The 21,179-nt window shown below is 45.4% G+C and overlaps 1 protein-coding gene across 5 annotated transcripts in view; it reads right to left on the bottom strand.

The window, feature by feature from the left end:
* Positions 1–21,179, bottom strand: part of LOC117360536 (SAP domain-containing ribonucleoprotein-like) — a 179,429-nt gene that overhangs the window by 133,236 nt on the left and 25,014 nt on the right. For 4 of the 5 annotated variants that reach the window (XM_033944434.1, XM_033944435.1, XM_033944431.1 and 1 more), the window contains exon 2: positions 6,903–7,002. The exons of the other annotated variant lie outside the window; for it this stretch is intronic. In XM_033944434.1, coding sequence (XP_033800325.1) covers positions 6,903–7,002 — 100 coding nt within the window. The remainder of the gene's footprint in view (positions 1–6,902; positions 7,003–21,179) is intronic. 5 annotated transcript variants of the gene reach the window in all.

Genomic DNA, 21,179 nt, shown 5'->3' with positions numbered 1-21,179 from the left:
GTTCTAGCTCGGCCGCACCGCGCACGCGCGAGTGCCTTCCCGCCCGACAGAGGCGCGCGGTCCCTCAGTTAGTATAAGCCAGCTAAGAAGCCAACCCGGGGAGGTGGGTGGGACGCAAGAATATCTGCCTGCTGTCCCTGGATAACACCTGTTACGGTAAGTAACTGTGCTTTATCCCAGGACAAGCAGGCAGCTATTCTTGACTGATGGGTGACCTCCAAGCTAACAAAAAGAGGGATGGAGGGAAGGTTGGCCATTAGGAAAACAAATTTTGCAAAACAGATTGGCCGAAGTGACCATCCCTTCTGGAGAATGTATCCAGACAATAATGAGATGTAAAAGTGTGAACTGAGGACCAAGTAGCAGCCTTGCAGATTTCCTCAATAGGAGTGGAACGGAGGAAAGCTACAGATGCTGCCATTGCTCTGACTTTATGGGCTGTGACAGAACCTTCCAGTGTCAGTCCGGTCTGAGCATAACAGAATGAAATGCACGCTGCAAGCCAATTAGACAACGTACGTTTAGAAACAGGACGTCCCAATTTATTCGGATCAAAGGACAGAAAGAGTTGGGGAACTGATCTGTGGGGTTTCGTACGCTCCAGATAGTAAGCAAGAGCCCTTTTACAATCCAAAGTATGCAGAGCTTGTTCCCCAGAATGAGAATGAGGTTTTGGAAAGAAAACAGGTAAAACAATGGATTGGTTGAGATGAAATTCAGAAACAACCTTGGGGAGAAACTTTGGATGTGTACGCAGAACCACCTTGTCATGGTGAAAAACCGTAAAAGGTGGATCTGCAACCAGTGCATGAAGCTCACTGACCCTCCTGGCAGAGGTAATGGCAATAAGAAAAAGTACCTTCCAAGTGAGAAATTTGAAAGGAGAGGTAGCTAAAGGTTCAAAAGGAGGTTTCATTAAAGCGGAAAGAACCACATTGAGATCCCAGATAACCGGAGGGGCTTTAAGAGGTGGTTTCACATTGAAAAGCCCACGCATGAACCTGGATACCAGGGGATGAGCTGAAAGAAGTTTTCCATGGACTGGCTCATGAAAAGCTGCAATGGCACTGAGGTGGACCCTGATGGAAGAGGACTTCAGGCCAGAATCAGACAAAGAAAGAAGATAATCCAACAACGTCTCCACCGCTAGGGAAGTGGGATCAAGATGATGAAGAAGACACCAGGAAGAAAACCTCGTCCACTTTTGATGGTAACATTGTAGAGTGGCTGGTTTCCTGGAGGCATCCAGAATGGAACGAACGGGCTGAGACAAAAGAGTATCAGTCGAGTTCAGCCCGAGAGATACCAAGCCATCAGGTGTAGAGACTGGAGGTTGGGATGCAGAAGGGTTCCCTGCTGTTGCGTAAGCAGAGAAGGAAATAGAGGAAGAAGAAAAGGTTCCCTGGAACTGAGTTGAAGTAGAAGGGAGAACCAATGTTGCCTGGGCCACCTCGGAGCAATCAGAATCATGGTGGCTCGTTCCCTCTTGAGCTTGAACAAGGTTCTCAACATGAGAGGTAGAGGAGGGAAGGCGTACAGGAACAGATTCGTCCAGTCGAGGAGAAAAGCATCTGCTGTGAGACGGTGTGGAGAGTAAAGTCTTGAGCAGAAACGGGGCAGCTGGTGATTGTGAGGAGCTGCAAAGAGGTCTATCTGAGGAGTGCCCCATTGAGTGAAGATAGACTGTAGAGTTACAGGGTCGAGTGTCCACTCGTGAGGCTGGAGAATTCTGCTGAGTTTGTCCGCTAATGAATTCTGTTTCCCCTGAATGTAAATAGCTTTCAGGAAGAGATGATGATCTATGGCCCAATTCCAGATCTTCTGGGCTTCCTGGCATAACAGGCGAGAGCCTGTCCCACCCTGTTTGTTGATGTAGTACATCGCAACCTGATTGTCTGTGCACAACAGAAGGACCTGAGGAAAGAGAAGGTGTTGAAAGGCCTTGAGGGCGTAAAACATCGCTCTGAGTTCCAGGAAATTGATTTGATGCTTCTTTTCCTGGGCTGACCAAAGACCCTGAGTCTGGAACTCGTTCAAGTGAGCTCCCCATGCGTACAGAGAGGCGTCGGTGGTGATGACTAGTTGATGAGGAGGCTGATGGAACAGAAGACCTCTGGATAGATTTGAGGATACCAACCACCATTGCAGAGACTGACGAAGAGATGATGTCACAGATATGTGTCGTGAGCAAGAGTCCGACGCTTGGGACCACTGGGTCGCAAGGGTCCATTGAGGAGTGCGCAGGTGAAGACGGGCATGAGGTGTGACATGAACTGTGGATGCCATGTGTCCCAAGAGCACCATCATTTGTCTTGCTGAGATGGACGGCAGAGGAAGTACCTGGTGACATAGAGACTGAAGGGTCTGAAGCCGATTGGATGGCAGGAAAGCTCTCATGAGGAGTGTGTCCAGGATCGCTCCAATGAATTGAAGTCTCTGAGTAGGAATGATATGAGATTTGGGTAGATTGATCTCGAATCCCAGAAGTTGCAGAAACTGGATGGTTTGGTTGGTGGCCAGAAGGACCGCTTGGGCAGAAGTGTCTTTGATCAACCAATCGTCCAGGTAAGGAAATACCTGCAGGTGGTGAGAGCGCAGAAAAGCCGCCACCACAATGAGACATTTGGTGAATACCCTTGGAGATGAGGCAAGACCGAAGGGCAGCACCTTGTACTGGTAATGACAATGATTGATCATGAATCGGAGATATGGTCTTGAGGTTACATTGATCGGTATGTGAGTGTAAGCCTCTTTGAGATCGAGGGAGCATAGCCAGTCGTTTTGATTTAGAAGGGGATAAAGTATGGCTAAAGAAAGCATCTTGAATTTTTCTTTTACTAGATGAATGTTGAGATCGCGAAGGTCCAGGATGGGTCTGAGATCTCCTGTCTTTTTGGGAACTAGAAAGTAACGGGAGTAGAATCCCTGCCCCTTTTGATCTAGAGGAACTTCCTCTATAGCGTTCAGAAGGAGGAGGGATTGGACCTCCTGAATAAGGAGGGCTGATTGAGGACTGTTCAAAGCAGACTCTTTTGGCAGGCTTTGAGGTGGGAGAGTCTGAAAGTTGAGAGAGTAGCCGTGGCGGATGATGTTGAGGACCCATTGGTCCGAAGTGATTACTTCCCACCGGCTGAAGAACAGAGAAAGTCGACCTCCTATTGGTTGAGGCAGGAGAACAGGAACAGGGATACTGGCTATACTGCGGAGAATGAAGTCAAAAGGGCTGTGACTTCTGCTGAGGAGGTTGTTTCGCAGGTTGCTGCTGTTGCTGCTGTCGGGGAGGCTGACGTTGCTGTTGCCTCTGACGTCGAGGTTGTTGAGCAGTGGTAGGCAATGGACGGGCTGTGAAACGGCGTTGATAAGCCGATTGCTGCCTGTATGGTCTCGGTGGAGGAGGCTTCTTTTTATTCTTGAGCAGGGTATCCCAGCGCGTCTCATGAGCCGAGAGCTTTTGGGTGGTAGAGTCCATGGAATCCCCAAAGAGCTCATCCCCTAGGCATGGGGCGTTGGCTAACCGATCTTGATGGTTAACATCAAGCTCGGATACCCGAAGCCAGGCCAAACGGCGCATAGCCACCGACATAGCTGTCGCTCTGGATGTAAGTTCAAAGGTGTCATATATGGACCTAACCATAAACTTACGAAGTTGGAATAGAGACGACAAGCAGGAGTGAAAAGATGGATGTTTTCTTGAAGGAAGATACTTCTCGAAGGAAGCCATGGTGGTAAGGAGATGCTTTAAATAAAAAGAAAAATGAAAAGCATAATTACTAGCTCTATTTGCTAACATAGCGTTTTGGTAGAGCCTCTTACCGAATTTATCCATGGCCCTTCCTTCTCTGCCAGGAGGGACAGATGCATATACACTGGCTCCTGAAGTCTTTTTAAGGGTGGATTCGACAAATAAGGATTCGTGTGGAAGTTGAGGCTTGTCGAACCCAGGAATGGGAATTACCTTGTATAGAGAATCCAGTTTACGTGGGGCCCCTGGAACAGTTAAAGGAGTCTCTAAATTTTTATAGAAAGTTTCCCTCAAGATGTCATGAAGGGGAAGCTTCAAAAATTCCTTTGGAGGCTGATCAAAATCAAGGGCATCCAAAAAAGCTTTAGACTTTTTGGATTCAGCCTCCAAAGGAATGGACAAAGACTCACACATCTCTTTCAAGAAATTGGAGAAAGAGGAAGTGGTCTGCTTGGAGGATGGGTCAGGGAGAGCCGAATCCTCCTCCTCTGAGGAACATTCTCCTTCAGAAAGAAAGGGTTCCTCTGAGTCCCCCCACAGATCAGGGTCTCTGACATGGGAAGAATGGTCCCGAGACTCAGGTGTCGATGTTTGCATGTGTCGGGTTTTGCGTACCGACTTACCCGACCTCATCGATACCGAGTCAGGCGAAGTTATCGGTCGCACCGGTGCCGAAGTCTGTACCGATTGATGGTGAGCTGTCGGCTCCGGTGCAAGGACTGGCATCGATACCGATGAAGTTAGGTGAAGCGGTACCGAGACAGTAGAAGCAGGTAAGACAGGTTCGACAACCGGTACCGACACGGGTTGATGTACAACCGGTACCGATGGCTCGGTGCGGACTGGCACCGGAAGGTTCGGTGTCATTATAGCAGGAAGGAGTCGTTCTAATTGCTCCTTAAGCTGCACATGAAGGATGGCCGTAATGCGGTCATCGAGGGATGGCACCGGTACCGCTTTTTTCTTCTGCGGTACCTGCGGTGCCGCTCTACGCCCCGGAGATGAGGAGCCCGATGTCGAGGGACTCACCTCAATAGGGGCGGAGCGCTTCCGCTGGCGTCTAACCGGCGGCAGGACTGGGCTCACTGCACTCGAGGCCGGAAGACGTTCCAGCGGGGAAGGCTTCTTAGCCGGCTTACCTGACTGTTGGGATGCCGGTGTGGAATCACGCGGCGTCGAAGACGAGGGTGCCGACTGAAGCGGTGCCGAAGCCGGAGTCGAAGGAACGGGGTCGGACATCTCGGCACCGAATAACAAACGCTGTTGAATTAAGCGATTTTTTAATGTTCTTTTCTTTAAAGTAGCACAGCGGGTGCAAGAAGAGGCCTGATGCTCAGGACCCAAACACTGCAAGCACCAGTTGTGTGGGTCCGTGAGAGATATAGGCCTAGCACACCGCTGGCACTTTTTAAAACCCGGTTGAGGGGGCATGAAAGGGAAAACGGCTTCCGCCAAATCGAAGGCCGAGGCTTCGATGGTGGCAGAAGGCCCCGCCGGGGAAAAACCGAAATTGAAGAAAAAAGAAGTTTTTTTTTTTTTTTTTTTTTTTTTTTACCAAAATAAAAGTAAAGTAATAAAAGAAAGTAATAAAGTCAAAAGTTTACGCGAGCGGGAAGGCAAGTTATAAAAAAATTTCAACAGCCGTTGAAAACGCGTCTTCTTAGCTCCGCGGAAACTAAGAAACTGAGGGACCGCGCGCCTCTGTCGGGCGGGAAGGCACTCGCGCGTGCGCGGTGCGGCCGAGCTAGAACTTTCTAAAAGTTCTTAGAGTGAGATCACTCTAAAATTGTCCGTACCGGGGCTCCGTCGGTGCCGTCACCCATCAGTCAAGAATAGCTGCCTGCTTGTCCTGGGATAAAAAAACATATCCCATCTCATGCGCGCTGCTATAAACCGGCACCTGCACAATCAGCTGCACATGGCCGTGACAAACACTGATGAAAGAGAGCCTCAGAATAAACAGGACTACTGCTGCACTGAAACCCAACAAAGAGAACAAGTACGAGCATGAAATCGCATCGCTACTGCTGCGCTGTAACCAACAAGGAAACAAAGCGCGTGCATGCAAAGGGCGGGAAGTCCCGGCTCTCTCCATGGATTTCTAGTCATAAAACTTAGCCTCAATAAAATATCCATACCTTAAATGTATGATGACCGAACCCACAGTACTAAGACTCCCAAACAGAACCTGAAGTTCAAACAACTGTAAAAGCCAGACATACTCACAGCTTGTTAGGGCCGGTTGAAGCCAGTTTGCAGCAAAAGCATGGCAGAATGTAACAACTGTGGTCTCTTTTTTTTTTTTTTTTTTACAGAGAAGGGAAAGAAGAAAAAATTTGAGACCCAGTCAGACCCTCTAGCAATGGAGGGAGGGTGAGGCAGGGACAAGGGGGGGCCCAAGTGTAACCTCTAAAGCCGGCACCATTCAGCCGGACACCCCTGTCTCACTGAAGAGAAAAATCTCAACAGGAGAAATAGCACTGCCAGCTCACTGAAGAGAAATCTCAACAGGAGAAAATAAAGTTCCAGCCACAGCCAGAATTCAGGAGCTAGTTGAATAGCAGCCTTTTCCTGCTGGGAGATAGAGATTACTGATGAGACAGGAGGAGTGCCAGCCAATAGGACCACCTGTTAATCAGTTTCTCTATCTCCGCCTGCTGGTAGATGTGAGCTATCCCATTGGTCTCTGGATTCATCTGCTGCTGTTGCTAGGGAATTAAAAATAATAAAATGGGGAGAGCAGAACAAAAACACCTGTAGGCACGCATGCTAAAGGAAAGAACTGAAGATGGAGCTAGAGCAGTGGTTCCCAACCCTGTCCTGGAGGAACATCAGGCCAATTGGGTTTTCAGGCTAGCCCTAATGAATATGCATGAAGCAAATTTGCATGCCTATCACTTTCATCATATGCAAATCTCTCTCATGCATATTCATTAGGGCTAGCCTGAAAACCCGATTGGCCTGGTGTTCCTCCAGGACAGGGTTGGGAATCACTGAGCTAGAGAGCCCAGTGAAGTATAACAGGGGCAGAGTGAAAAATCCGGAGTGGATTGCTTCTGCAGCAGTACGCGGATATAGGGAAATAACTCTACTGTCTAGCATGTCTCAACTATTGCATTGGAAATAGGCTTCCTTTTGCATTCAACATTCCAGAACTCACCATTCTCTTCCAAATAATCTTTCAGTCTTCTTACTAGTTCTGGTTTCCTTCCTCTTGTATCCAATCCATAAATCGCCAACTCCTGTTTCAACTCTACCATCTAAATCAAATATTACATTATTTGTATTGTTTCACTGCTAACCGTGTAAGTTCTGGGGGAAAATGTCATGTATAACAGTACTGCAGACATGCCACTATTAAATAACATAACAAATTGTATAGCCTTTATAGCAAGAGGGATACATTAGAAGTGAAGGATCTTCAGACTGCCCATCAGGTAGCTTAACCTAAGCAGGCTGCAATCCTCATTGATCCGACTTCAATATCTGTCATATCTATCCTTTAATATTCTTATTTTTATCTTATTGAATGTGATTTAAGAAAATATCAAACTTATTTTGTAGCACCACCTCTGATATTTTCTTAAATCATATTCAATAAGATAAAAATAAGAATATTAAAGGATAGATATGACAGATATTGAAGTCGGATCAATGAGGATTGCAGCCTGCTTAGGTTAAGCTACCTGACGGGCAGTCTGAAGATCTTTCACTTCTAATGTATCCCTCTTGCTATAAAGGCTATACAATTTGTTATGGTATATGAACAGTAATAGTAGCCTGACAGTATTACTGCACTGACTATTAAATAACAGCTTCAACACATTTGAATAGCAATTTCCTTCATCTCTATGACATTTACAAGGAATAACGTGAAAGGCAGGCTTATCCAACCTTTTTTTTTAATCAGGGAGAAACATTTTATGTTTTGTAACGTTTGGAGAACCAAAACATGCACTGTCATAGTTTGCTGCATGTTTAGTCAAATAGTGGCAAAATATGAAAGTGCATTGTCCCCTTCCCAGTCTTTTCGCTCATGTATCCTCCAGCCTTAACTCCAGCTTCAAGTGTAGAAAAAAAAAAGGGTGATTCCTGCTTCCTTACCATGACTTGTTTCTCTGCAAACTTGAGTTACACAGTGTCGGAAGTTCAGGTTGGTCTTGCAGTTTCAGTTTTTGTGAGACTTGAAACCACAAATCAATTTTTGGCACTATGTAGCTCAAGCTAACAAAAAGCCAAGTTGCAGAGGGGAAGCAAGAATCCCACTACAAGTACTTTAAGAACTCCCAAGTTTCCAAGGACCTGAAAAAAAACACTTGGTGAGCCAGATTCTGAACCATGGGCCATAGGCTGAACAAGCCCAGTGCAGGGCAACTATATAAATTAGTAGTACACCAGAAAACTGGCTACAGCTATGTACCTCAAAAATAACACACTAATTAACAATAAGCAATAATAATCTTCAATATGCCAAGATCCAGACAGATTTCCTAGGGCATCAGGCCGCCAAGTGGTATAAATTAATATCAGAATATTTGAATAAGAAACCTAAAACTAGCCTAAAAGACATTTGGAGCATTGAGATAAAGCAGCAGATTTCTGCTACTCTATGGCCACGGATTTGGACTTGGAGGATGAGATGTACAGCGCCAGCCTCTATGAGACAAACATGGTTCTTTTTGTTACATAGAGTTGTTTGGACCCCAGTTCGTTTGCAAAAGTTAAGAACATAAGAAGTTGCCTCCGCTGAGGCAGACCCTAGGTCCATCCTGCTCAGTAGTCCGCTCCCGCGGCGGCCCATCAGGCCCATTGCCTGAGCAATGGTCTATACCTATCTATACCCCTCAATCCCTTTTTCTTCTAGGAATCTATCCAAACCTTCTTTGAAACCATTTAATGTTTTCTTGCCTACAACAGCCTCTGGAAGTGCGTTCCATGTATCCACCACCCTCTGAGTGAAAAAGAACTTCCTAGCGTTTGTTCTAAACCTGTCCCCTTTCAATTTCTCCGAGTGCCCCCTTGTACTTGTGGCGCCCCTTAATTTGAAAAATCTGCCCCTGTCTACTTTTTCTATGCCCTTCAGGATCTTGAAGGTTTCTATCATGTCTCCTCTAAGTCTTCGCTTCTCCAGGGAGAAAAGTCCCAACTGCTTCAATCTTTCGGTATATGGGAGATTTTCCATTCCCTTTATCAGTCTAGTTGCTCTTTGTACTCCCTCAAGTACCGCCATGTCTTTCTTGAGGTACGGTGACCAGTACTGGACGCAGTACTCTAGATGCGGCCGCACCATTGCACGATACAGCGGCATGATGACTTCTTTCGTCCTGGTTGTAATACCCTTCTTAATGATACCCAACATTCTGTTTGCTTTCCTTGAGGCCGTGGCGCATTGCGCCGATGCCTTCAGTGTTGCATCTACCATCACTCCCAGGTCTCTCTCCAGGTTGCTGACCCCTAGTGGTGTTCCCCCCATTTTGTATGTGAACATCGGGTTCTTTTTCCCCACGTGCATGACCTTGCATTTCCCCACGTTGAAGCTCATCTGCCATTTTTCGGCCCACTTTTCCAGCTGTGTTAGATCCTTTTGAAGATTTTCGCAGTCTTCCCTGGTTTGAGCCCTGCTGTATAGTTTGGTGTCATCTGCAAATTTAATGACCTCACACTTGGTTCCCACCTCTAGGTCGTTTATGTAGATATTGAACAGGAGCGGTCCCAGCACCGACCCCTGCGGAACTCCGCTCGTGACCCCTTTCCAGTCAGAGTAGTGGCCCTTTAAGCCAACCCTCTGTTTCCTGTTTGCCAGCCAGATTTTGATCCATCGGTGGACCTCCCCTTGTACCCCGTGGTTCCATATCTTTTTAAGCAGTCTCTCGTGTGGCACCTTGTCGAAGGCTTTTTGGAAGTCAAGGTAAATGATGTCTATAGATTCCCCTTTATCCATCTGGCTGCTCACCCCCTCAAAGAAGTATAATAAGTTAGTGAGGCATGACCTACCCTTGCAGAAGCCGTGTTGACTCGGTTTTAGCTGCCCATTTTTTTCAATGTGCTCACAGATGCTGTCTTTAATCAGTGCCTCCATCATCTTTCCCGGGACTGAGGTCAGGCTCACCGGCCTGTAGTTTCCCGGGTCTCCTCTTGCGCCCTTCTTGAAGATGGGCGTGACATTTGCTATTTTCCAATCCTCCGGGATCTCTCCGGTTTTTAAGGATAGGTTGCATATCTGTCGAAATGGCTCCGCTATTTCGTTTTTTAGCTCCTTGAGTACCCTTGGATGGATGCCGTCCGGACCTGGCGATTTGTCGCTCTTTAGTCTGTCAATCTGCTTGAGTACATCCTCTTGGCTTACTTCTAAATCGACCAGCTTATCGTCTTGGTCTCCTATAACGATCTCCTCGGGTTCTGGAATGTTGGTTATATTTTCCATCGTGAAGACTGACGTGAAGAACTCATTTAACCTGTCAGCTATCTCTTTCTCTCCTTTTACTACTCCCTTTCTGTCACCATCGTCCAATGGTCCCACTTCTTCTCTCGTCGGTTGCTTCCCCTTGACGTATCTGAAGAACGACTTGAAGTTTGTTGCTTCCTCTGCCAGTCTCTCTTCGTATTCTCTTTTTGCTTTTCTAACCATTCGGTGACACTCCTTCTGGTGTTCTTTGTGCACTTTTTGGTTCTCCTCTGTTTGGTCTTTTTTCCATTTTCTGAACGATGCCTTCTTGTCGCTTATCGCCTTCTTCACTGCATTTGTTATCCACACTGGATTTTTCGTTCTATTTTTTTTGCACCCTTTTCTGAACTTGGGGATGCATAGGTTTTGCGCTTCGTGCACAGTCTCCTTGAGTAAGGTCCAGGCTTTTTCTACGGATTCCGTCTTCCCTATGTTGCCTTTGAGTTTCTTTCCCACTAATTTCCTCATGGCATCATAATTTCCTTTTTTGAAGTTGAGTGCCGTCGTTGTGGTTCTTTTCCCCTTTGATGATCCAATTTCAAGCCTGCACTGGATCGTGTTGTGATCGCTGTTACCTAGCGGGGGTAATACCGCCACCTCCTTTGCTGGCCCTCCTAGTCCGTTGAAGATTAGGTCAAGAGTGGCATCGCCCCGTGTTGGTTCCGTGACCAGTTGCTCCATGAAACAGTCCCTCGTGACCACTATGAATTTGGTCTCTCTTGCGCAGTTTGAGTGCCCAATACTCCAGTCTATCCCAGGATAGTTGAAGTCCCCCATCACCACCACATTTCCGCTTCTGCATACCTGCCTCAGTTCAGCTTCCAGCTCCTTGTCGATTTCTTCCGGTTGTCCAGGTGGGCGGTAGTACAGACCCAATTTAATGTCTGTCCCTGCTCCTCCCTGTAGTTTAACCCATAGTGATTCCAAGCCATCCGCCCGTACTGTTGTTTCCATCCTGGCTGATGGTATGGAGTCTTTTATGTACAGCGCTATTCCTCCACCCTTTTTATGTGTCCTGTCTCTCCTGTACAGTTTGTACCCTGGTATGGCCACATCCCATTGATTTTCCTCTGTCCACCACATTTCTGTGACTCCAATTATGTCTAGGTCCTTATTGCTGGCAGTGATTTCCAGTTCTCCCATTTTGGCCCTCAGGCTCCTAGCATTTGTGTATAGGCAGTTTAAGACCCAGTTTTTTGTCCTCTCATTTTGTTTCCCTCGTGCAGTTTTCTTCATGGTTTACCAGCCCCTGAGCTTTGTCCTCCTCCTGCTGTGTGTGTGTGACGTCCTCTTCCTGCTTCCTCTGCACCTCCTGCTCTCCTAATTCCCACTCAGTCCTGGGCTCTTTTTCGCAATGTCTTTGTCCCTCTGGCTCTTGTCGTTCTGTATTGGTGCCTCTTACCAGGTCCATTTGTGCCCTCGATCCCTGCAAAGCGTCTTTAGGTCCCTTTTCAAAACATATACACTCAGTCCCGAGTCCTCCTTTACAATGTCCCAGTTCAGTATCCTTGTCAGGTACTGATGTCCGATGTGTCGAGGTCAGGTCGACTATCGGCTTTCCCCTTCTCCTTAGTTTAAAGCCAAGTCTATGACGTTCTGGACGTTGCGTGCCAGCATCCTCGTCCCAGCTGTGCTGTTCAAAGTCTAATAGATGCTGGCATTGTCATCTTGAAGTAGGGACACTGGATCATTTGTTCCATTATCCCTTGATACTCAATTTTTGGAGATCAATATGGGGACAAATTAATTTGATACTGGAATCTTTGATTCCGTTGTCCTATGAGATGGTAATCTGTGCGACATTGTTGGAATAGTGTCACGAGTGGAGTGCCGCAGGGTTCGGTGCTTGGACCCATGCTCTTTAACATATTTATAAATGACCTGGAAACTGGAACAATGAGCGAGGTGATTAAATTTGCAGACGATACAAAGTTATTCAGGGTACTGAGGACGCAGGAGGATTGCGAAGAACTGCAACGTGACAAACACGCTCGAGAAATGGCCGCGACATGGCAAATGAAGTTTAACATGGATAAGTGTAAGGTGATGCATGTGGGTAACAAAAATCTTATACACGAATACAGGATGTCCGGGGCAGTACTTGGAGAGATCCTCCAGGAAAGAGACCTAGGAGTACTGGTTGACAAGTCGATGAAGCCATCCGCGCAATGCACAGCAGTGGCGAAAAGGGCAAACAGAATGCTAGGAAAGTTTAAGAAGGGGATCACGAACAGATTTCACCTGGAATTCTGCGTTCAGCACTGGTCGCCGTACTTAAAGAAGGACACGGTACTACTCGAAAGGGTCCAGAGAAGAGTAACTAAAATGGTTAAGGGGCTGGAGGAGTTGTACAGTGAGAGATAGATAAACTGGGCCTCTTATCCCTTGAAAAGAGACTGAGAGGGGACATGATTGAAACATTCAAGATAACGAAGGGAATAGACTTAGTGGATAAAAGACAGGTTGTTTACCCTCTCCAAGGTAGGGAGAACGAGAGGGCACTTAAAGTTGAAAGGGGATAGATTCTGTACGAATGTAAAGAAGTTCTTCACCCAGAGGGTGATGGAAAACTGGAACGCTCTTCCAGAGGCTGTTATAGGGGAAAACACCCTCCAGGGTTTCAAGACAAAGTTAGACAAGTTCCTCCTAAACCGGAACGTACACAGGTAGGGCTGGACTCAGTTAGAGCACTGGTCTTTGACCTAAGGGCCGCCGCAGGAGCAGACTGCTGGGCATGATGGACCACTGGTCTGACCCAGCAGCGGCAATTCCTATGTTCTTATGATGACTAAACCTCCATTAGAAAGGTATAAAAGTAGACTCTATCATTATGACTGGGATAGCCATGCAAATGATTACCAAGAACTGGAAAAATTGGGACAGACTTAATTTTTCCTTTGGTGGGAAACTTTATGTTTATATTATAAGTATGAAAAAATGACTTCAGAAATAGTGTGTCATAATAAACTATCGTGTCGGGTACCTTGGTTGGTAATAAGGTTATATATTACTGCATTCTATTTTGGTACAATAAACATTGCCTGCATCTTGTACATAGCCTGCAGTTTTTTCTTGAAAAAATACAGAGACCATAGGACCCTCAAACACCAGAGGAAGGGGAGTTAGGAACCCGGGGGGGGGGGGGGCAGGTGTAACCCCCAAAGCTGGCACCACTCATCCAGACACCCCTGCACTAACAAACTGTAGCAACAGTAGTGAAATCCACTTTTTCAGTGAATCTGACTGATTTTCCAGCCAGGAGCCCAAAGACTGGCATCCATCCTCCTGCTGGAGATAGAGCATACTAAATGGCAGCAAGAAGGGGTTCCATCCAATAGGAGCACCTGCAATTCAGTTCTCTATCTCCACTTGCTGGTAGATGTGCGGTATCCCACTAGTCTCTGGATTCATCTGCTGCTGTTGCTAAGGAATAATCAGCTGCAGATTAATAAAGCCTCACTAAAGTTCAAGTAGTCCAAATAATGCATGATTGGGATCCTGCGGAAAAGAAACACAGTCAGGTTTGTGAACCTGCGGAAAAGAAACCCACCCATGGCTGTTGTTACATGACTATTGGGCTTGGCCCCTATGGTGATGGGAATACTGGTTTGCTCGTTTGGAAACCAGTAGTGGCAAAGCCATCATGAACCAATGCAACATCTATTTCATATACATTTTCTAGCCTTATGATATGTGTATATCATGGGCCTTGAACACAAAATATCCCACACTTGTGAATTTATATTTCAATAAGGGCTGCATTGCAAAACAAATAAATATAAATCTTGTAGAGTAATATTTCCTTTTCCAGAGATGGTACTAGCTAGAAAGAAAAAAAAAAAAAAAGTCTGCCTGAATCTTTTTATAACTGACCCTGAAAAATGAGTATTTCAGCCTTTGCGTCAATGGTGCAGAATTTTAAGTAATGTTCTGAAGCAACTATTCATACTGAATTGCTGCAAATTTGACAGTGTAGTGTCCAGTGCAAGGATAATCTATGATAAAAACCTGAAATATTTGTTTTTGCTTTGGAGCTATAGCAGCTGATAAACTGGTCAAAATCTGTCATGACAAACTGCAACAGGTTTTAAGGCGCACTTTGAGCAAAATTTTTAAGCAGGCTCTTGCATCCATGATGATCTTACTAATATCACTGAAACTAGCAAAAAAAGCTGTGCTGGACTGACAAAGATTAGTATTTTGCATCAATTATTGTCAGCTTTATAAGCAGCTAAAAATGACATTTTATTCACTGTTGTGCATGATGCTACCAGCACCCAGTAAAACAAGGGGGTCTGCAGAACTCAGTGACTATTACAACTAAAGATCTGATATTTGGGGAAACTTTTTTTTTTTTTTTTAATGCTGTGCTAGTTGTGCATACAAATTTAGAACAAAATCTGAGACATAATAGTGGGGAGCTTTTTAAAAAAATTATTTTAGACCACTTGGTATGGAATGACCCTATATTATTTGGAGAACTCCAATATTCTGGATTCCAAGCAATTTTGTTTTAGATGCAATTATAGCAGAGACTGCTTTCATCTATCATGGTGTGAGATTTTGACAAGATCTTATTCCTTTTGGTTCAGTTTGGCATTTGATATTCTCTAATTCAATCCTTGCTGATTATGTGAAAATTATAGGTGCTAGGATAAGGTATTAATTTGATCTGATTCAGTTCCTTTGTATGACAAGAGATTTCTGGAGATTGAGACTGGTCATGAGCTATCAAGCTAAAAAGTATGAAGACAAGCATTCCAAAAGGCCCTGCCTAGTCTTCTATGCTATTTAATTTGCATCTGCTCCCTTATGCCAGCTGTTCAGAGAATATAATATACATTTCAGTTTCTATGGGGATGGCATTCCTCTTCTTTTTTCACTGCAACAGGACTCTTCCACTACCTGCTAACACATGGACATGGACTAATTTTGCAGTAACTGCACCTACATTATGGAACTCTCTTCCACAATATTTACGCGACGAACAAAATTTAATCAAATTCAAGACTAGCTTAAAGACTTTTTTATTTCAAGATGCCTTCGAATGAACCTAAATCACTCTTTTGCTTCTCCCAAATCTTCATTTTTTTTTTTTTCTTTTTCTTTCTTTCTCTCTCTTTTTTCTGCTTCTTACCGCGAGTAAGTATTTGCCTCAACAAAGCTACCCTATCCTTCATGTTCTATCCCCTCCCCATCTTCTCTTTCCTTACTAAATTATGTAATTTCTCCCTTCCTTCCCATACTTTCCTCACTTTCCAGTTTGTCTAGTCTATGTCATTTACGTTCACTTCATTTTATAAATTTTTTTAGCCTTTACAAAACATTGTTAACCGGCCAGACATTTGCTTTATGGTCGGGATATTAAAAACTAATAAACTTGGAAACTTGGACATCTGTGTGGGAGTGATAAGATGCCAGATGTTAAAAAAAAAAAAAATCCAGCCCTTAATTTGGGGAAGGCTAGTTAAAAAAGCACCTGCTTTCATCCAAATTGATGGCTTTACAGTAACATTATCATCTGAATTTCATTCAGTCAAGTCTGACTTTTAAGGCACAAATCAAAGAAGTTGTGAAACTAGCCTTTTCCAAACAAACAGAGTTTACTGTGGACACTGAAATGTTTCTGTCACTGGATTATTTATCTATTTCACAGAGTTTTGTTCTTACTTCGCTTGGGTAAACCACTGAACAACGAGATGTGAGAAAAATAAAAATAGATGATAGTAGAATAGGATTAATTAACAAATTAGTTTAACAGAAATAACAAGAAACTGGCCGCCAGTGCCGCCAGCAGCACTTTGCAAACCATTGGAGGCAGGCAGACACCGCAGCAGTCCCGGCGTCCAGCGTGATGAGATGGATCCTTGGAGGCCCGATAAAAGCAAGAGGAGCTGTGAGGAGGGAGCCACCAGCAGCACTTTGCAAACCATCAGAGGCAGGCAGACACCGCAGCAGTCCCGGCGTCTAGCGCGACGAGAGGGGTCCTTGGAAGACCAATAAAGATCAAGGGAAGCCGCGGTACGCGGTCGCATCTCCGAAGGGGCATGGCCAAAGGGGCAGGACATGCCCCTTTTGAGCCCCTTCGGAGCCTTAGGAGGAGCAGAGGGCAGGAGAGTAATTCCCTAACGATATGGGGAAAAGAAAGGCAAAGATAGTATCAACTTTGCCTTTATTAGGGCCAATAGATCGCCATTTCCAGTCTTTAACATCACCAACGTTAGGGAACAGGATGGTTCCATCTCCACATACTGCATCTATTTCCTCAGGCGAACAGTCCCCATCTCTTCAACCAGCAATGAATTCTACTGGGAGTTTTGTTACTGCTCCTGAAGAGGAGACAGCTTCACCTCCAGAACAAATATTTTTACCAAATGTGAGTACGGACATACAACAAACAAATATATCTTCTCAGGGAATGAAAACTTTGACTCCTGTCCGTATGGTGATAAGAGTCAAGTCAAGACTCTATATTAAGGACAAAGTAATTTCTCTTAATGATGTCTGGTTGGTTGTAAATAGGATAGAGTCCTCATTACAGAGCACGGTTACCAATCTCTGTCAATTTTCATCTGATATAACAGTTAAAATAAATGAACAACAAAATCAGTTATCTTTAATTACTTCTCGATTAGATAAAGTAGATAATTCTGTGGAGGTTTTGCAAAAAACTGCTATTTCTAATATTAAAGATAACTTATCTATACATAATCAAATGGAAAAGATGGAGAATTTAGCTAGAGCAAAAAATCTTAGATTTCTGAACTTCCCTATATCACATTATTTGGCACCTTTGGAACTTATGAAGATGTATATGAGCGATGTTTTACAATATACTCAGGTGGAATCATTTACTCCTGATAACTTATAATACATCCCCAGGAGTACTAAAGAAACTGCTGAAGAAGGAGAATTGGATAAGATTGTGTTTCCAGATAGTTTAAATAATTTTCCAATTTCTAGAATCCTCCAAGGATCTGATTACTAAACAAGCAACCCTGTTGGTGACATTTAAAACAGAGATTGAAAAACAACTTATACTTAAATTGTATTTTGTGAACAAACAAGCATTGTTTTGTGGACAACAACTAATGATTTTTCCTGATGTGTCCAGACAGACACAACATAGGAGGAAACAGTTCTACAGCTTAAATCTAAAGTTATAGCTTTGGGAGCTACTTTTTTTAAAAAAATTCCCTTGCAAGTGTGTTGTAAACTATAAAGCTGATAAATTTGTTTTTGTAGATCCATCACAACTGGAGAAGTTTTTGATTGATAAGGTTTCACTGAAAGTTTCAGATACAAATGTAATTGTTGAAGAAGGTTAAGGACACAATGGATATGGTCATTTTGCTTGTCAAGGATGATTGTAAATTGTTTCCTATACAATTGTTATTTAATTATATTTTATGTACTGAGCGGCCCGTGTTAATGTGGACTTGGCATAAGTCTTAATTTGAATTTCAAGTTGTTTTCTTTGAATTGTTTTCTTTTTGCTTTTCATGATTTTTGTTATTGATGTAACAAATACTAATAAAAATATAAATAAATAAAAAAATAACAAGAAACTATACATTAATTAATATAAGACCTGTAGAATAATATACAGTAACCAAAAAACAACGAACAGACTGCAGATAATGTACAAGATGCAGGTGTTGTTTATTAGTAAATGCAGTAACATATACAACCTTATAGCCAACCAAGGGACCCGACACGGTCCGTGTTTCGGATAACACGCCTTCCTCAGGGGTCCATGGTGGTTAAGGTATAAAGCAAACTGCATAAAAGATAACAAACACACGTCAATCACGATCAAATGGGGTCAAGCAAGTCTTACACAATGGCAAAAAAAGATATACAGTAAGCAGATCAGAGATTAGGCCAGAAATAGTACAACAGGCAGAAAAGTCTGCAGTTAATATAAGATAGAAAACTAAGGTCTTGCCAAACTCTGAGCCTTAAAGACAGCCTAAGGTTCTACCTGAGTGGGGAACACAGATGGCTTGGAGCCCAGCCTGGGTGAGGAGCACAGAAGTCAAGTCCTAACCAGTCCCTAAGAAGATGTGAACTATTAAGATAACCGACTATCACTAACTCACGTTAGGGCAAGCTAAAAACTTGGATCAATCTTGTGTATCAGTCAAGTGACTAGATATATTTTTAAAGTATAATGCATGGAGAAACTTGTATTCATTAAAAGTGGGTTCAATCTGCCAGGCAGCTTCTCATTTGTGTGTTAATGTGATTAACATGCTAAATCTTTAACACAGACCAAAAAAATTCGTTCGGGGACTGGCTCTATGGCCCGAATGTCCAGCAACCGAGACAACTCCTGTTGCAAAGGAAGCAGGTGAGATGGTTGGAGGGACTGGTGGAACGGGGGGCACCAAGGAGGAGGAGCCAGAAAGCGAAGGCGGTATCCATGTTGAATGATGCGCAAGACCCAGGTGTCTGTGGTTATATCCCGCCAGGTCTGGAGAAAAAACTTCAACCGACCTTCCATTGGGAGAGTGGGAAGGGGAGGGTTGTCAAAAAGAGGGCAGGGGCTTCTGGCCCGCGGGCTGAGCGGGTTTAGGAGAGTGACGGTCTCTGGGGGCCCTGTTGGAGGATTGCTGTCGATAGGGCCGAAACTGCTTCTGCGGATATGGAGCAAACTGTCTGGCAGAAGAAAAGGACTTCCTGGGCTGGAACTGCCGTTGAGAAGGTAACTGCTTCTTAAAGGGCTGTTTTGAGTGATGAGCGGTATCCTCCTCCAGAGCATCCAGTGTGGTGCAATCTTCTTTAAGCCCCTCAATAAGATCCTTAACCTTGTCTCCGAACAAGCTGTCTCCGAGACAAGGAGCATCCGCCACTTTAGCATGGATGTCCACCCCCAGTTTAGAGCATTGCAACCATGCCAGTCTGCGGGTGGAAATACCTGTAGCCGCTCCCCTCATGGCGGTATCAAAGGCATCGTCAGCTGCCCGGATAAGGTTCTTGGAGCATTCCTCGAAGTTGGAGAGGACAGCATTATAAGCCTCCTGCGTGGGCACCGGTAAGGTCTCGACCAGTTTTCTCATATCCTCCATGTTAGAATAGAGGTATTGGGTGTAGAAGAACTGATGGATGGCAATTCGCCCAGACAGCATGGAGTTTTGGTAAGCTCGTTTACCCATGGAGTCCATGATGCGCATCTCTCGTACCGGTGGAGTGGATGCAAAGTCCTTGGAGGATTTGGATTTGCGCAAGGCAGAGCGGACCACCAGGGATTGGTGAGGGAGTTGAGTTTTGCCAAACCCCGCCACATCCTGGACTTTGTATTTATGTTCCAAACTGCGTTTCGTGACTCGGGACGAGTATGGAGTGTTCCAGATAGCTGTCTGAGAATCAGCCAGAGTAGCATGAAGGGGCAAAGAGATCACCTCTTTTGGAATGTGAAGATACTTAAGGACCTTAAGTCTCTGTTCCCGGGGATCCGGCTGGTGGCGGTTAATTGTAAAGAGGACGCCATCTTGGAAAGGAAGCGTGGGTAGGAGGTGTCTTCCGGGGGTGACGCCCTATCTCGCTCAGATGGGGTATCGTCATGAGCCAGAGAAGAGAGTAGGGGATCCGTCTGCAGATCAGGCAAGGGTGAGCGCGAGGAGGAAGCATAATAGGAATCCAGTTCCGCCGCCATAGAAGAAGTAGTGGAGACAGAGTCCGAGAGATGGGCATCATGCTGAACTTGAGGTGAGGATGTAAGCTGAGTGCCCTGTTCAATCGGCTGAGCGGAGAGTAGTGGAGGAGATGCAGAAAGCAGTTGCTGTTGCTGAAAAAGCTGGAACTGCTGGAAAAGTTGAAAAAGTTCAGGCTGCATCAGAAGCTGAGACTGGAGCTGGGGAGGATCCTGGGCTGAAGCCATAGCAGCAGTAGCAGCAGACAGAGTAGGAGGAGAGCCCTGGGAGGAGGAGGAACTAGAGGAAAGTAGTTGTTTGGATGTCCTCTTTAGTTTCCTGGGTGGGCTGGCTGAAGCAGAGTGTAGATGCCGGTCTGGGGAGGCAGAATGCTGGGCTGCAGGCTTGTCAGCAAAGGGAGCACGGTGCCGATGGCTGGAGTCAGTCAGTGCCGAGGGCGGGACCGAGAGACAGCGATCCTGCCGTGATTGGCCAGTGGGAGCAGTCACTGAGCCAATAGGCAGTGGAGGAGCAAGGGAGCCAATAGGGAGCGTCCCTGCGTGTGACGTCATCGGTCCCGACGAGACACACGCAGGAGACGCTGGTGCCTGAGCTGGTTTGCGAATCACCAGCTTCGGCACCTTGGGAGGTGGTCCCTGCGGCTCCGATGCCCCTTGCAGGCAGGTGGAGGGGAGAGCGGAGGCCGCGTTAGGGATCTCGAACTCCTTGAGTTTAAGCGCTCGGATTTTAAGCGAGCGTTTGTTCAGTTTAGCGCAGTGAGCGCAAGAAGAAGTCCGGTGGTGGGGGCCCAGACAACGGATGCACGAGGCGTGCTGGTCAGTCGCCGACATCTTCGCAGAGCACGTGGAGCAGCGTTTGAAACCAGGTTTGGTTTTTCCTGACATGCTGAACCAGAGCTCTGCCAAATCAAAATCGAGTAGGGTAGAAATGTTTGAAATAAAAGTTGAAGCGAATCTAAAACGGCTGACACCGTTCTGACTACCGAGTCGGAAGATCGCGGAAACTTTTAAAACTGTGTTTTGCCGGTTGGGGGTGTGCTTATATAGGGGCCAGGTGGGATCCTGTAGGGGGGGGGGGCTGGCACATGCGCAAAGCTCTTTAGCTTTGCAGCTTTTAGACTGCCGGGTCGGCTCCGTCACGGGGACGTCACCTTCTTGTGTGGCTGTAAGATTCATCTGTCTAAGGAGAACTACCGTTACAGGTAAGCAACTTCTATCTCTGTCTGACCCAGAAACAGGAAGTTACATCAAGCTCTGATGTAACTTCCTGTTTCTGGGTCAGACAGAGCCAGCCTCATCATGCACAAACTGAAGCTGACACGGCAGCTTCTTTCAGA

This window comes from Geotrypetes seraphini, chromosome 5 (assembly GCF_902459505.1).
Source record: "Geotrypetes seraphini chromosome 5, aGeoSer1.1, whole genome shotgun sequence".
Lineage (NCBI taxonomy): Eukaryota > Metazoa > Chordata > Amphibia > Gymnophiona > Dermophiidae > Geotrypetes > Geotrypetes seraphini.
The sequence above is the reverse complement of the archived record's forward strand: the minus strand, read 5'-3'. Positions and strand labels throughout refer to the sequence as shown.